The 17754-nt window shown below is 49.2% G+C and overlaps 2 protein-coding genes across 2 annotated transcripts in view; both read left to right on the forward strand.

Annotated features, from left to right (window-relative positions):
* Positions 1-2122, forward strand: part of kcnn2 (potassium calcium-activated channel subfamily N member 2) — a gene marked incomplete at both ends in the record, with an annotated part of 83478 nt that extends 81356 nt beyond the window's left edge. The window contains 1 exon segment of the mRNA XM_080528577.1: positions 1847-2122. Coding sequence (XP_080384703.1) covers positions 1847-2122 — 276 coding nt within the window.
* Positions 2123-7417: 5295 nt separating this feature from the next.
* drg1 (developmentally regulated GTP binding protein 1) overlaps positions 7418-17754 on the forward strand; it is a 23863-nt gene continuing 13526 nt past the window's right edge. Inside the window, exons 1-4 of the mRNA XM_080528578.1 lie at positions 7418-7580; positions 13394-13517; positions 14471-14646; positions 16905-16974. Of these exons, the coding sequence (XP_080384704.1) occupies positions 7542-7580; positions 13394-13517; positions 14471-14646; positions 16905-16974 (409 nt within the window). The 5' untranslated portion in view covers positions 7418-7541. The remainder of the gene's footprint in view (positions 7581-13393; positions 13518-14470; positions 14647-16904; positions 16975-17754) is intronic.

Consider the following 17754-nt stretch of genomic DNA (forward strand, 5'->3'; position numbering starts at 1 on the left):
AATACAGCCCCGGAATATCAACAACTCAGGAGAATCCCCCCCCACTGCCCATAGCCCCCCCCCCTCCTACCCATAACCCCCCCCTGCTCATAGCCCCCCCCCCCCCCCCCTGAGCAGGTCTGAGCTGTTAGTTAATGTCATCTGTTGTCTCAGCTGGGCAGGTTGAACACACCCTTTTGTCAGAGTCTCTCCTCCCTCCCTCACCCTCTCTCCTCCCTCCTCCCCCTCTCTCCTCCCTCCCTCCCCCACCCTCTCTCCTCCCTCCCCCACCCTCTCTCCTCCCTCCCTCACCCTCTCTCCTCCCTCCCTCACCCTCTCTCCTCCCTCCCTCCCCCTCTCTCCTCCCTCCCTCCCCCACCCTCTCTCCTCCCTCCCTCACCCTCTCTCCTCCCTCCCTCACCCTCTCTCCCCTCTCTCCTCCTCCCCCACCCTCTCTCCTCCCTCCCCCACCCTCTCTCCTCCCTCCCTCACCCTCTCTCCTCCCTCCCCCACCCTCTCTCCTCCCTCCCTCACCCTCTCTCCTCCCCCCTCACCCTCTCTCCTCCCTCCCCCACCCTCTCTCCTCCCTCCCCCACCCTCTCTCCTCCTCCCTCCCCCACCCTCTCTCCTCCCTCCCTCCCCCTCTCTCCTCCCTCCCTCCCCCACCCTCTCTCCTCCCTCCCTCACCCTCTCTCCTCCCTCCCCCACCCTCTCTCCTCCCTCCCTCACCCTCTCTCCTCCCTCCCTCACCCTCTCTCCTCCCTCCCCACCCTCTCTCCTCCCTCCCCCACCCTCTCTCCTCCCTCCCTCACCCTCTCTCCTCCCTCCCTCACCTCTCTCCTCCCTCCTCCCCACCCTCTCTCCTCCCTCCCTCACCCTCTCTCCTCCCTCCCTCACCCTCTCTCCTCCCTCCCCCACCCTCTCTCCTCCTCCCTCACCCTCTCTCCTCCCTCCCCCACCCTCTCTCCTCCCTCCCTCACCCTCTCTCCTCCCTCCCTCCCCACCCTCTCTCCTCCCTCCCTCCCCCACCCTCTCTCCTCCCTCCCCCACCCTCTCTCCTCCCTCCCTCACCCTCTCTCCTCCCTCCCCACCCTCTCTCCTCCCTCCCTCACCCTCTCTCCTCCCTCCCTCCCCCACCCTCTCTCCTCCCTCCCCACCCTCTCTCTCTCCTCCCTCCCCCACCCTCTCTCCTCCCTCCCTCACCCTCTCTCCTCCCTCCCTCCCCCACCCTCTTTCCTCCCTCCCCCACCCTCTCTCCTCCCTCCCTCACCCTCTCTCCTCCCCCACCCTCTCTCCTCCCTCCCCCACCCCTCTCTCATACAGTACTGTTGTTCAGAATCAAAATAGTGTTTGAGGGTGTAGGAGGGCAGAATCAGAGCCTGTATAATGGCCGCTGTATTCAGTAGCACATTTGTCAAATAAGATAGTTACTTAGCATAATTTGTATTCTTTTATTTTAAGCTGTCTTTTATTCATAGCAATTTCATGCGTCTGTCAGTTTCTATCAGACAACTCCATTCGTCAGAAGGCAGAAGTGTATTACACTACCTCTACACCTCATAACCCTCAGCTGTCTCTCTCTCCCTCCCTCCATCTCTGACCCTGTCTCTCTCTCTCCCTCCATCTCTGACCCTGTCTATCTCTCCCTCCCTCCATCTCTGACGCTGTCTCTCTCCCTCCCTCCATCTCTGACCCTGTCTATCTCTCCCTCCATCTCTGACCCTGTCTCTCTCTCTCTCTCTCTCCATCTCTGACTCTGTCTCTCTCTGTCTCTCTCTCTCCATCTCTGACCCTCTCTCTCTCTCTCTCTCCCTCCATATCTGAACCCCTGTCTCCCCCCCCCTCCCCCTCCCCCTCCCCCCTCCAGACTCAGAACATCATGTACGACCTGATCTCAGACCTGAATGAGAGAGGGGAGGACATGGAGAAGAGGATCGCCCTGCTGGAGACCAAGCTGGAGACGTTGCTAGGCAACCTGCAGGCCCTGCCCGGCCTCATCAGTCAGGTGATCAGCCAGCAGCACAGAGACTTCCTGGAGGTTCAGCTGCAGCCGCACGACAAGCACAGCCCTGAGCGCTCGCAGTCCGTGTCCCGGCGCCGCTCCTCCTCCACAGCCCCGCCCACTTCCTCCGAGAGCAGTTGAAGAAGCTCCTCCTCTTCCTCCTCCTCCTCCTCCTCCTCCTCCTCCTCCTTCCTCTCAGCTGAAGACTTTTGCCATCATATGGCCAAGTTGCAGTTTATTGTAAAGCCTTATGGTTTCAATAAGTATTATTCAAAAATTCTGATGACAGAATCCATGGGGGAACACCCCGAGGGACAATGCCGATGTTTTTTTTTGTTTTTTTTGTTTTTTTTTATTACCAAAAAAAGGTCTTTGTTATTCTCCTTGTTCTGGTGACCCTGGTGACCCTGGTGACCCTGGTGACCCTGGTGACCCTGGTGACCCTGGTGACCCTGGTGACCCTGGTGACCCTGGTGACCCTGGTCATAGAAGGCTGTCCTGCTTTCCCTCAATAAGAAAACGACAAACAGATTAGGCCTTTCAACGGGGCTGTGGTAAGAGCTAAGAACTATACTACTTATACTCTGTGTCTATGCAGAGGTGGCCAGTTTTAAGACAGCAACGGTTACCTGGTGTGAAAATATTGCACTAAAATAGTGCTTCTCGTTGACTTTCTGAGCGGCTGTCGGCTTGACTCAGATGCCGCTGTTCCTCCAAGCAAAGCAGAGCGACCGCGAGCGACGAGCTACAGTGATGCTAACCAGCTAGCGTTCCAGTGATGCTAACCAGCTAGCGTTCCAGTGATGCTAACCAGCTAGCGTTCCAGTGATGCTAACCAGCTAGTGTTCCAGTGATGCTAACCAGCTAGCGTTACAGTGATGCTAACCAGCTAGTGTTCCAGTGATGCTAACCAGCTAGCGTTCCAGTGATGCTAACCAGCTAGCGCTCAGTGTTACCATAGAGCTTGAAATTACACAGGAAAAAAAAGCATATATCTTTTAGGTTAGAAACAGCATCAACTATAGCGTTTTTTTTCTTCTTTTCTTTCTGTTTGCAGAGCGCCCCCTGTAGAATGAGTATTTTTGGGGCCACGTTGCAACAACAAATTTTATCCTGTTATCCAAATGAATGAATGCATCTGAACCTGTACTGCACTTCCTGGTTTAACCATCGCACTTCGCCGCTGACTAACGTATGATATACATTTGTGTTGCTCCTTTAAATGAAGAACTATTTTAGATAGTTTGGGCATGGGTTTATAGTCAATGCTTAATTAACTGGTTTTGGGTTAGTGGTGTGGATGGCTTGAAGTCCACGCCCTAGGGCTGTTTACCACAGAGACCTCCAACAGCAACAACAACAACAACAACAACAACAACAGCAACAGCAACAGAAACACTGAGGTTCAGTGGCCACAAACACACAGCTGTTTACTGGACGTGACTTGGCCCATGTCCCGGAGGCCTATGCTATGCTATGCTACTCATGCTGGTCATTGCCTCAACTGAGCAACAGTAGGTGATCTGAGAAACCAACAGCTCACAGGAACCGCAGCTTTTAAAATGAAAATGCATATTTTTATATTTTCATGAGGGCAAAGCACACACCTCCTACAACGCACTGTAGGTCTTTATATCAAGTCTTACAAGCCAACACTGAAACAGGGAGGCTGGAGATATTGAAGGGAGGGTAGGGGAGATATTGAAGGGAGGGTAGGGGAGATATTGAAGGGAGGGTAGGGGAGATATTGAAGGGGGGTAGGGGAGATATTGAAGGGAGGATAGAGGAGATATTGAAGGGAGGGTAGGGGAGATATTGAAGGGGGGTAGGGGAGATATTGAAGGGAGGATAGAGGAGATATTGAAGGGAGGGTAGGGGAGATATTGAAGGGGGGGTAGGGGAGATATTGAAGGGAGGATAGAGGAGATATTGAAGGGAGGGTAGGGGAGATATTGAAGGGGGTAGGGGAGATATTGAAGGGGGGTAGGGGAGATATTGAAGGGGGGTAGGGGAGATATTGAAGGGAGGGTAGGGGAGATATTGAAGGGAGGATAGAGGAGATATTGAAGGGAGGGTAGGGGAGATATTGAAGGGGGGTAGGGGAGATATTGAAGGGGGGTAGTGGAGATATTGAAGGGAGGGTAGGGGAGATATTGAAGGGGGGTAGGGGAGATATTGAAGGGGGGTAGTGGAGATATTGAAGGGAGGGTAGGGGAGATATTAAAGGGGGGTAGGGGAGATATTGAAGGGAGGGTAGGGGAGATATTGAAGGGGGGGTAGGGGAGATATTGAAGGGGGGGTAGGGGAGATATTGATAGTAGAGATATTGAAGGGGGTAGGGGAGATATTGAAGGGGGGTAGGGGAGATATTGAAGGGAGGGTAGGGGAGATATTGAAGGGGGGGTAGGGGAGATATTGAAGGGAGGATAGGGGCGATATTGAAGGGGGGGTAGGGGAGATATTGAAGGGGGGTAGGGGAGATATTGAAGGGAGGGCAGGGGAGATATTGAAGGGAGGGTAGGGGAGATATTGAAGGGGGGGTAGGGGAGATATTGAAGGGAGGATAGTGGAGATATGGCATGGAATTGGTTGAGACAAGATTCAGCATCATTCAGTATCTACCTACAGGACCTGGGCTAAAAGACTACGTTTCCCATAAACCCCATCCTGATCTGGCCTAAAAGACTACGTTTCCCATAAACCCCATCCTGATCTGGCCTCTCTCTCTCTCTAGTTTCTAAAAGAATTGTGTCCTCCAGAACAACTTTGACTTATCCCTTCCAGCATCATAGAAAATTATGCAGTACAATAAACGTTGCTGGTTGAGGAAGAATGTATATAGCGGTCTTGTTGGGGGGGGGGGGGTCTATTAACAACCACACATTATGGCTGTGTTCGTAAATTTGCTCTAGAAATCTGATCAGCACTCATGGAATGCCTCTTGTCCAATCAAATGACTTGGTCCCTTTATGACGTTGAACCCAGTGTGCACTCCGGCGCTCTCAGAGCGAATTTACGAACGCAGCCTAAATGTGTGGTTGTTATCAGGTTGAGAAGTCAAAACTGCAAAAGGGAATCTTTCACATACTGACGTGCAGATATGAATATAGATCATTGTTTTTTTACACAGCTTTTTCTTATCCCTGGGCCAAGTTAGAGAGCTGTGTGAAACGCCCTCGTCTGAGCAAGATGATAATGTTTTTACTGTCAATAAAGCTTTGCATCTTTGTTTTGAACAGCAATAGCTTGGCCACTGGCCAGTGGTGAATGGAGAGAGGTAAACCCACACCTTTTATGCAATATGCCCCTCTCCACCCTAATATGCCCCTCTCACCCCAATATGCCCCCTCTCACCCCTAATATGCCCCCTCTTACCCCAATATGCCCCTCTCACCCCAATATGCCCCCTCTCACCCCTAATATGCCCCCTCTTACCCCAATATGCCCCTCTTACCCCAATATGCCCCCTCTCACCCCAATATGCCCCATCTTACCCCAATATGCCCCCTCTCACCCCAATATGCCCCCTCTTACCCCAATATGCCCCTCTCACCCCAATATGCCCCCTCTTACCCCAATATGCCCCCTCTTACCCCAATATGCCCCTCTCACCCCAATATGCCCCCTCTCACCCCAATATGCCCCTCTTACCCCAATATGCCCCTCTCACCCTAATATGCCCCCTCTCACCCCAATATGCCCCTCTTACCCCAATATGCCCCTCTCACCCCAATATGCCCCCTCTCACCCCAATATGCCCCTCTTACCCCAATATGCCCCCTCTCACCCCAATATGCCCCTCTTACCCCAATATGCCCCTCTTACCCCAATATGCCCCCTCTCACCCCAATATGCCCCTCTCACCCCAATATGCCCCCTCTCACCCCAATATGCCCCTCTTACCCTAATATGCCCCCTCTCACCCCAATATGCCCCTCTCACCCCAATATGCCCCTCTCACCCTAATATGCCCCCTCTCACCCCAATATGCCCCTCTTACCCCAATATGCCCCTCTTACCCCAATATGCCCCTCTTACCCTAATATGCCCCCTCTCACCCCAATATGCCCCTCTCACCCCAATATGCCCCTCTCACCCTAATATGCCCCCTCTCACCCCAATATGCCCCTCTTACCCCAATATGCCCCCTCTTACCCCAATATGCCCCCTCTCACCCCAATATGCCCCCTCTTACCCCAATATGCCCCCTCTCACCCCAATATGCCCCTCTTACCCCAATATGCCCCCTCTCACCCTAATATGCCCCCTCTCACCCCAATATGCCCCCTCTCACCCCAATATGCCCCCTCTTACCCCAATATGCCCCTCTCACCCCAATATGCCCCCTCTTACCCCAATATGCCCCCTCTTACCCCAATATGCCCCCTCTTACCCCAATATGCCCCCTCTTACCCTAATATGCCCCTCTTACCCCAATATGCCCCCTCTCACCCCAATATGCCCCTCTTACCCCAATATGCCCCTCTTACCCCAATATGCCCCTCTTACCCCAATATGCCCCCTCTCACCCCAATATGCCCCTCTTACCCCAATATGCCCCTCTTACCCCAATATGCCCCCTCTTACCCCAATATGCCCCCTCTCACCCCAATATGCCCCCTCTTACCCCAATATGCCCCCTCTCACCCCAATATGCCCCTCTTCAAGGGTCTCAGATGTGAGACACATGTACCGTTCATGTGGTGGTCACTCATCCATCCTAGCTGCAGTGACCCAACCATCCCAGAGCTCAGATCCACCCACGGTGTTGGAGGTGCTGTCGTGGTTTCAGATCACGGTATTGGAGGTGCTGTCGTGGTTTCACATTTTAAAACATTGGCAGTCACACACAAGTTTCAGCAACATAGACAATTTTTTTTAGAGATGATGTACTGTATGCGAACGAAATATAAAACAATAAAATGAAACTATTTACCAGATGCTTGTGCTTACCAATTGGGCAAAGTGTGTGTGTGTGTGTGTGTGTGTGTGTGTGTGTGTGTGTGTGTGTGTGTGTGTGTGTGTGTGTGTGTGTGTGTGTGTGTGTGTGTGTTTGTGTGTGTGTTTATGTGTGTGTCAAATACAAAGAACTGTTATACAGCTTCTCTATGGACAACACATCTCATTGATTCTATTTAAATCCACCAGGTAATTTAAATGTTGAGCAACATCAGTAGCCTATGCAGAATGTCTGCAATAAATGTTTATATATCAGCAAAATGCCAGCAGAGGGCGCCAACGTTTCGGAAGTTACCAAGCCACTCTCTCCTCGCCTCTCGCGAGAACCAACAAACCTCAGCCACATTTTCAGCCTCTCGCGAGAACCTACGAACCTCAGTCACAGGTTCAGCCTCTCGCGAGAAACGACAAACCTCAGCCACAGGTTCAGCCTCTCGCGAGAACCGGCAAACCTCAGCCACACGTTCAGCTCCGAGGCATGAGCTTTAGCTTTAGCATTAGCCTTGTGTGCTGGCAGGGTAAACTCTGAACAACTAAACAACTTTAACAATCAATATAGTTTCATCATTACAGGGGATCACATCCAAGAGCCACCGACAACATGAGTCTTCTCGCTAAAATCGCAGAAATTGAGTCGGAGGTAAGTTAAAGCTGCGTGAATGTTAACTTGCAAGTGTGTGTAGGGTTTGATATCCTCCTGTATCACTCCAGTTACACGTTTCTGTTTTAATAACAATGTTTAACAACAGCATTATGGAACATAACATGTTTTAATAACAGCATTATGGAACATAACATGTTTTAATAACAGCATTATGGAACACAACATGTTTTAATAACAGCATTATGGAACATAAAATGTTTTAATAACAGCATTATGGAACATAACATGTTTTAACATCAGCATTATGGAACATAACATGTTTTAATAACAGCATTATGGAACATAACATGTTTTAACAACAGCATTATGGAACATAACATGTTTTAATAACAGCATCATGGAACATAACATGTTTTAATAACAGCATTATGGAACATAACATGTTTTAATAACAGCATTATGGAACATAACATGTTTTAATAACAGCGTTATGGAACATAACATGTTTTAATAACAGCGTTATGGAACATAACATGTTTTAATAACAGCGTTATGGAACATAACATGTTTTAATAACAGCGTTATGGAACATAACATGTTTTAATAACAGCGTTATGGAACATAACATGTTTTAATAACAGCATTATGGAACATAACATGTTTTAACAACAGCATTATGGAACATAACATGTTTTAATAACAGCATCATGGAACATAACATGTTTTAATAACAGCATTATGGAACATAACATGTTTTAATAACAGCATTATGGAACATAACATGTTTTAATAACAGCGTTATGGAACATAACATGTTTTAATAACAGCGTTATGGAACATAACATGTTTTAATAACAGCGTCATGGAACATAACATGTTGTTGATGAGACGCCGGTAACAGCTATGAACTTAGTTCGTTGACAGAGATGAGGTCATGTCATTAGCAACAGCCCCAGGTAGACCCCTACAGGTAGACCCCTACAGGTAGACCCAGGTAGACCCCTACAGATAGACCCCTACAGGTAGACCCCTACAGGTAGACCCCTACAGATAGACCCCTACAGGTAGACCCCTACAGGTAGACCCCTACAGGTAGACCCCTACAGGTAGACCCCTACAGGTAGACCCCTACAGGTAGACCCCTACAGATAGACCCCTACAGGTAGACCCCTACAGGTAGACCCCTACAGATAGACCCCTACAGGTAGACCCCTACAGATAGACCCCTACAGGTAGACCCCTACAGATAGACCCCTACAGATAGACCCCTACAGGTAGACCCAGGTAGACCCCTACAGGTAGACCCCTACAGATAGACCCCTACAGATAGACCCCTACAGATAGACCCCTAAAGGTAGACCCCTACAGATAGACCCCTACAGGTAGACCCCTACAGATAGACCCCTACAGGTAGACCCCTACAGATAGACCCCTACAGATAGACCCCTACAGATAGACCCCTACAGGTAGACCCCTACAGATAGACCCCTACAGGTAGACCCCTACAGGTAGACCCCTACAGATAGACCCCTACAGATAGACCCCTACAGATAGACCCCTACAGGTAGACCCCTACAGATAGACCCCTACAGGTAGACCCCTACAGATAGACCCCTACAGGTAGACCCCTACAGATAGACCCCTACAGATAGACCCCTACAGATAGACCCCTACAGGTAGACCCCTACAGATAGACCCCTACAGGTAGACCCCTACAGATAGACCCCTACAGATAGACCCCTACAGGTAGACCCCTAAAGGTAGACCCCTACAGGTAGACCCCTACAGGTAGACCCCTAAAGGTAGACCCCTACAGGTAGACCCCTACAGATAGACCCCTACAGGTAGACCCCTAAAGGTAGACCCCTACAGATAGACCCCTACAGATAGACCCCTACAGGTAGACCCCTAAAGGTAGACCCCTACAGGTAGACCCCTACAGGTAGACCCCTAAAGGTAGACCCCTACAGATAGACCCCTACAGGTAGACCCCTACAGATAGACCCCTACAGGTAGACCCCTACAGATAGACCCCTACAGGTAGACCCCTACAGGTAGACCCAGGTAGACCCCTACAGGTAGACCCCTACAGGTAGACCCAGGTAGACCCCTACAGGTAGACCCCTACAGATAGACCCCTACAGGTAGACCCCTACAGATAGACCCCTACAGATAGACCCCTACAGGTAGACCCCTACAGATAGACCCCTACAGATAGACCCCTACAGGTAGACCCCTACAGGTAGACCCCTACAGATAGACCCCTACAGGTAGACCCCTACAGATAGACCCCTACAGCCCCAGGTAGACCCCCAGGTGAATGATGAGTTGTCACTTCCACAAAGCCCTCATAGGAGTCCATCACCAGCTAGAGTAGATATGACTGATGCTAGCCAAGCTGTCATTATTCATCCATGGAGGATCTATGTAATATAGTATTATTGAGTTGTAAGAAGGTTATTATGAGATTGTCATCCATGCTTTGTCAAGTTTAACTCGAAATTGGTAACAACCGTAGTTGTTTTGGTGTTTAAAAGTCTCATGGTGTGTCATGTATGTAGCTTGTTAGCTTGTTTTACTAAAACAAACACAATATAGCCTCATAAAATAATAATGGTTAAAATAATAATTATTATAACTTTTTATATAGCACCTTTCCTGCAAACGTTGCAGCTCAAAGTGCTCCAATCATTATATAATCAAAACTTAATTATTTAGTCATTTAAAGGCAATATTAAAAAGTTGGGTTTTTAGTCTTGACTTGAACATATGTGCTGAGGTTGCATCCCTAATGTAAACTGGCAGTGAGCCACAATCTGGCTGCATAAAATGAGAATGCAGCCTCACCAAATCTCTTCTTTTGTACATGTGGTACACAGAGAAAACCAGCGTCAGAAGACCTGAGAGCTCTATTGGGCTGATATGCTAGCAGAAGACCTGAGAGCTCTATTGTAGTCAGGTTTGTTATATAATTTCGTGGGAATTTTTGGGGGATTTGCTAATCTATACATTTTTGGAAAGGGCATTGTATGAGGAATCAGAAAATATATGTTTCCATTTGCACAGATGTCTGAAAGGCGGCCATCTTGGCATTTACAAAATGGCCACCATAATAGATAGATAGATAGATAGACTTTATTTGTCATTGTTACAGTACAGGTACCAAACAACGAAATTTAGGAGGGGAGGCTCCCCTGGTGTTTAGGAAAGGAAAAAGAAACACATTTTGGAAAAAGCATAGATGCATAAAATCACAAGAAGGTAAGGAGCTGGTTTACATCAATAGAGGCTATGTACACAATCCACAGTACTATACTGCACAGATAGTCAACTAGGGTTGTCATATTTCACAAGAAAGTATTTTTTCACATTATTTTAAAGTGTCACAGTTTGCAGGCTTGAAAATGTACATGTTTGTGCCTCAGCACTAGCTGCCATACAATCCGTCCGGACTGTCCTGGGCCCAGAACTTAGGCCTTTTCTGTGTTCAGGGCCTTGACGGCCCTGTGGTAGAAGCTGTCCTTCAGTCTGTTTGTCTTAGCGGCCGGGGTCCTGTACCTCCTGTTCGAGGGCAGCTTGACAAAGTGTTCGTGCCCAGGGTGGGTCGGGTCCTTGGAGATCTTGGAGGCCCTCCTGAGACAGCGTGTTTTGTACAGCTCCTCCAGAGAGGACACACGTTTTGTAATATCTTGGCTTCGAAATAAGCTAGAACATTGATTTTAACTGCTAAACCTACATGTTCAGGGTCAAGGAATCCAATGGTTGTAGTTACAAAGCTATTTTTTTGTATTCTTTTTTAAAATTATATCATCACATAAAAATGTGTAACTTATACTTTAAGAAATTGTATTTTTTCTATTACTTCCATACGTGAGTCCACAGACCACAGTATGATCATGACAACCTCCTGCATTAGATAGTCTCGATGTTATGATTTAAACTTTTGTTGGCTTTTTGGGGGGATTTGCTAATCTATACATTTTTGGATGTTATGGCAACAGCCAGCAACCAGTAAGGCAATACAGAGGCAGGTAAATCTTTAGCCTAATGGCATATTTAATTATCTTCTTTCGGCGTATGGATAGTTGTTTTCCTCTCCACTCCACCAGGCTCGGGGCCAAGGGGCTACCCTTTTACCACCCCGAGACCTGGTTGAGGGGCTCACCCGGGCTATATTTCTGGACACCCCTCCAGAAGCCACGTCATCGTCTCGTCATCTAGTACCGACAGACCATGCATCCCGTTGGGTGGGTGGTACACCGGGCAATCCAGGATAACATGGTCAGCGGTTTGGTCCTCTGCGCCACACTCGCACGACGCATTTGGGGCCAAGCCCCAACTGTGCATTGATGAGCGGAAACGCCCGACGCCGGTCCGGAGACGATTGAGCCTCACCCAGGATAGCCTTGGCAAGTCCAGCTTATTTAGAAGCCAAGATATTACAAAACGTGTGTATTATGGCGGCCATTTTGTAAATGCCAAGATGGCCGCCTTTCAGACATCTGTGCAAATGGAAACATATATTTTCTGATTCCTCATACAATGCCCTTTCCAAAAATGTATAGATTAGCAAATCCCCAAAAAATTCCCACGAAAGTTTAAATTCAAACATAGTGAAACTGACTATTGGGCTGATATGCTAGCAGAAGACCTGAGAGCTCTATTGGGCTGATATGCTAGCAAAAAGTTTGAACATATTCTGCTGCTGTGCCAGTGAGAGCTTTATAAACAAGCAGAAGGATCTTGAAATCTATTCGGAACTTAAAATGTTCACTTTAATCTCACGGATGGTCAGTCTGCATCCGGAACTATCCCTGTTTAACAAACAAAAAAGGCGGGGTGACCGCTTTACATACTGCCACTTTAACACTAGAAGAGCCGTGAGGGGTCACAGTGACCCCTGTGAGTAAAAAGATATACATATATCTTTGCACTTGATCAAATTTCAGGACCCTCCTTTTCATGACTTTTCCTAGATATGTGCGTTCTACCACCCAGTATCCTTACATTTTCGAAATCACTTCAGGATAAGATAGAATAAAGATGTTTATACAACAGTTAGTTCCGACCAAGTAATTTGATTGGACAAGAAGCATTCCATGAGTTACGATATACAGTATAACAGCACTGGGACTCTTAACTATATGGATCACTCCGCCGCACAGATGTTCTACTAAATGACCGTTAATTAGACTACTACATGTTTGTGTTCAGGTTACTAGGCAACAGCCAATTTGAAGTTCAGTTGCGGAACTATTTTTTGTTTATTTTTATGATTAAATAAACAAACAAGTCATAATCTGTTGTCGCCTATTACTGTTAACTAATAAATGGCGTTGTAGAACTGTTGTATAAAAGCAATATCACACTGGAGGTCGTGCTGTTATACTGAATATCAGCACGGCTGTGATTGTCTTCCTACTCGGCCTGCGGCCTCGTACCTACGACCCAATCACAGCCGTGCTGATATTCAGTACAACACACTCCCTCTCCTGTGATATTGCTTAATTAGCAGTTTTTCTGTGTAGGAGGCAGGCTAAAAAATAGAAGCGCCCTCTAGTGATCTCTGTGTGTAAATAGCAGATTTACATTCTAAAAAGGGGGTCTATTTGACCCCCAGGCGGCTCTACTAGTAGGTAAAAATAGGCACGGCTGTTGTAGTGTTAAAGGTGGATGGTTGACCCTCATGTCAAAAGCGGCTCCGTATTTGTGTGGAAGATGAATGACCTGAGGGCGCCTCCCTCCTCTCTGTCTGACCTGAGGGCGCCTCCCTCCTCTCTGTCTGACCTGAGGGCGCCTCCCTCCTCTCTGTCTGACCTGAGGTCGCCTCCCTCCTCTCTGTCTGACAGATGGCTCGGACGCAGAAGAACAAGGCCACGTCCAACCACCTGGGGCTGCTGAAGGCGCGGCTGGCCAAGCTGAGGAGAGAACTCATCACCCCGAAGGGAGGCGGCGGGGGAGGCCCGGGGGAAGGTGAGGTCTGGGTGATGGTGAGGTCTGGGAGGCCCGGGGGAAGGTGAGGTCTGGGAGGCCCGGGGGAAGGTGAGGTCTGGGTGATGTCCTGGGTTCTTCAGCGTGGTTGACAGTCAGACTGACAGCCTTGCACTAGCTAACTCTGGCGAGGTGCACAATAGTCTGTTAAGGGTGGGGAAGAAAGTGATGGAGGGGGAAGAAGAACAGGGAGGAAAAAGAAAAGGAAGAGAGAGAAATTGAGGCTTCTTTTCCATTATCTACATACTTATACTACATACATACTTATGATACTTATCTAATAGTCTCAATGTAGACAGCCTGGCACTAGCTAACGCTGTGGTCCAGGAGCCTGATTTAAGAGCCAGTAGCCTCAACACTCTGACATGAACCAGCAGGACAGGGACAGTGGGAGTTGTCAGAATCAGAATGTCTTTTATTAATTCATATCAATGTACGGATACAAGGAGTAACATTCTTAGGTTCAGGTTCAATTAGGCCATGGCATTGCAGTAGAAATACAAGATCAAAATCAATAATAGAATAAGCAGGATATAAACAACACTCAATAACAATAAGCAGGATATAGACAACAATCAACAATAGCTGTAGGCCTGTATACAGTAGCGGTTTCTGCCCAGCCAAACCACTGTTGTGGTGACATGTTAGAAGCGGTAGAAGTTCTTTCTGTGATGGACGTGGTGTTTTGTGTTTTGTGTTTTGTCTCTCTCTTACTGTGATGGGCGTGTTTTGTGTCTCTGTAGGTTTTGACGTGTTGTCTCTCTTGTCTCTGTAGGTGTTGACGTGTTGTCTCTCTTGTCTCTGTAGGTGTTGACGTGTTGTCTCTCTTGTCTCTGTAGGTTTTGACGTGTTGTCTCTCTTGTCTCTGTAGGTGTTGACGTGTTGTCTCTCTTGTCTCTGTAGGTTTTGACGTGTTGTCTCTCTTGTCTCTGTAGGTTTTGACGTGGCGAAGACAGGCGACGCCCGTATCGGGTTCGTGGGCTTCCCCTCGGTGGGCAAGTCCACCCTGCTGAGCAACCTGGCGGGCGTCTACTCTGAGGTGGCCGCCTACGAGTTCACCACCCTCACCACGGTGCCCGGGGTCATCCGCTACAAGGGGGCCAAGATACAGGTAGGAGAGGAGGAGGAGGGATGGACAGATGAGGAGGAGGAATGGACAGAGGAGGAGGAGGAGTAGGGATAGACAGAGGAGGAGGAGGAGGAGTAAGGATAGACAGAGGAGGAGGAGTAGGGATAGACAGAGGAGGAGGAGGAGGAGGAGGAGGAGGAGGGATAGACAGATGAGGAGGAGGAGGAGGAGTAGGGATAGACAGAGGAGGAGGAGGGATGGACAGATGAGGAGGAGGAATGGACAGAGAAGGAGGAGGAGGAGGGATAGACAGATGAGGAGGAGGAGGAGGAGGAGGGATAGACAGATGAGGAGGAGGAGGAGGAGTAGGGATAGACAGAGGAGGAGGAGGAGGGATGGACAGATGAGGAGGAGGAGGAGGGATGGACAGAGGAGGAGGAGGAGGAGGGATGGACAGATGAGGAGGAGGAGGAGGAGGGATGGCAGATGAGGAGGAGGGATGGACAGATGAGGAGGAGGAGGAGGAGGGATGGACAGATGAGGAGGAGGAGGAGGAGGGATGGACAGAGGAGGAGGAGGAGGGATGGACAGATGAGGAGGAGGAGGAGGGATGGACAGAGGAGGAGGAGGAGGAGGAGGAGGGATGGACAGAGGGAGGTGGAGGGATGGACAGAGGAGGAGGAGGAGGAGGGATGGACAGAGGAGGAGGAGGAGGGATGGACAGAGGAGGAGGAGGGATGGACGGAGGAGGAGGAGGGATGGACAGAGGGAGGTGGAGGGATGGACAGAGGAGGAGGAGGAGGAGGGATGGACAGAGGAGGAGGAGGAGGAGGAGGAGGGATGGACAGAGGAGGAGGAGGAGGGATGGACAGAGGAGGAGGAGGAGGAGGAGGAGGAGGGATGGACAGAGGGAGGAGGAGGAGGGATGGACAGAGGAGGAGGAGGAGGAGGGATGGACAGAGGAGGAGGAGGAGGGATGGACAGAGGAGGAGGAGGAGGAGGGATGGACAGAGGAGGAGGAGGAGGAGGGATGGACAGAGGGAGGTGGAGGGATGCAGGGCTCAACATTAAGGCTTGTCCGGGACAAGTACATTTTATGTTCGGACAAGTGGACTTCCTCCTGACAAGTCAAAACAAAGAAAAATAAATAAATCAGTATGTATTAATATCTGCAAAAAATTAAGTCCTCCTTCAGTTGTTCTGATCGGAAAAGTAATAAATGTTTTAACGAGCTATGCCGCACCTCATTCTCGCTGCCTAGGAGGCGGCGTAGCTTGTATCAGACACTCTATTGCGTGTGCCTGACCATTATTAACTCCACTGCCCGTGAAAGTGCCAACCTTCGCACCATTGCCGGTGTCCTGCCAATGTAGCTGCCTTGTCAATGTAGCTGCCTTGTCAATGTAGCTGCCTTGTCAATGTGGCTGCCTTGTCAATGTAGCTGCCTTGTCAATGTGGCTGCCTTGTCAATGTAGCCGCCTTGTCAATGTAGCCGCCTTGTCAATGTAGCCGCCTTGTCAATGTAGCCGCCTTGTCAATGTAGCCGCCTTGTCAATGTAGCCGCCTTGTCAATGTCTGCTGCCTTGTCAATGTAGCTGCCTTTTCAATGTAGCTGCTTGTCAATGTAGCTGCCTTGTCAATGTGGCTGCCTTGTCAATGTGGCTGCCTTGTCAATGTGGCTGCCTTGTCAATGTAGCCGCCTTGTCAATGTAGCTGCCTTGTCAATGTAGCCGCCTTGTCAATGTGGCTGTCTTGTCAGTGTGGCTGCCTTGTCAATGTAGCTGCCTTGTCAATGTAGCTGCCTTGTCAATGTATGCTGCCTTGTCAATGTAGCTGCCTTGTCAATGTAGCTGCCTTGTCAATGTAGCCGCCTTGTCAATGTAGCCGCCTTGTCAATGTAGCCGCCTTGTCAATGTAGCCGCCTTGTCAATGTAGCTGCCTTGTCAATGTAGCTGCCTTGTCAATGTAGCTGCCATGTCAGACAATCTATGTCCGCTGAGTAGGGGAGCGTGGGGTATGTTGTCCCACGCTGTCTAACATTTACTGGGCACAATTCATCACAATGGTATAAATGTCATACCAAATGAAAGAAGGAAGTCTTGGGCACATATTTTGTATATCTTATTTCAGTACAGTGTTTGTAACAACATTGTTACACTACGTCGGGCAAGTTGTCACATTGGATTATCAACAAATAAGAACACAACTCATTTAACAATTAATTGTGAATATTGATTATAATTTATAATCTGTACTGTTTCTGTGTGTGTGTGTGTGTGTGTGTGTGTGTGTGTGTCCAGCTCCTGGACCTGCCAGGTATCATCGAGGGAGCCAAGGACGGCAAGGGCCGAGGACGACAGGTCATAGCAGGTGAGACAGGCAGACAGACAGACAGGTCATAGCAGGTGAGACAGACAGACAGACAGACAGACAGGTCATAGCAGGTGAGACAGACAGACAGACAGGTCATAGCAGGTGAGACAGACAGACAGACAGACAGGTCATAGCAGACAGACAGACAGACAGGTCATAGCAGGTGAGACAGACAGACAGGTCATAGCAGGTGAGACAGACAGACAGACAGGTCATAGCAGGTGAGACAGGCAGACAGGTCATAGCAGGTGAGACAGGCAGACAGACAGACAGACAGGTCATAGCAGGTGAGACAGACAGACAGACAGACAGACAGGTCATAGCAGGTGAGACAGACAGACAGACAGACAGACAGGTCATAGCAGGTGAGACAGGCAGACAGGTCATAGCAGGTGAGACAGACAGACAGACAGGTCATAGCAGGTGAAGACAGACAGACAGACAGACAGGTCATAGCAGGTGAGACAGACAGACAGACAGACAGGTCATAGCAGGTGAGACAGACAGACAGACAGACAGACAGGTCATAGCAGGTGAGACAGGCAGACAGGTCATAGCAGGTGAGACAGACAGACAGACAGGTCATAGCAGGTGAGACAGGCAGACAGACAGACAGGTCATAGCAGGTGAGACAGACAGACAGGTCATAGCAGGTGAGACAGGCAGACAGACAGACAGGTCATAGCAGGTGAAGACAGACAGACAGACAGACAGGTCATAGCAGGTGAGACAGACAGACAGACAGACAGGTCATAGCAGGTGAGACAGACAGACAGA

The sequence above is a fragment of the Nansenia antarctica genome, assembly GCF_963989245.1.
Source record: "Nansenia antarctica genome assembly, chromosome: 4".
NCBI lineage: Eukaryota > Metazoa > Chordata > Actinopteri > Argentiniformes > Microstomatidae > Nansenia > Nansenia antarctica.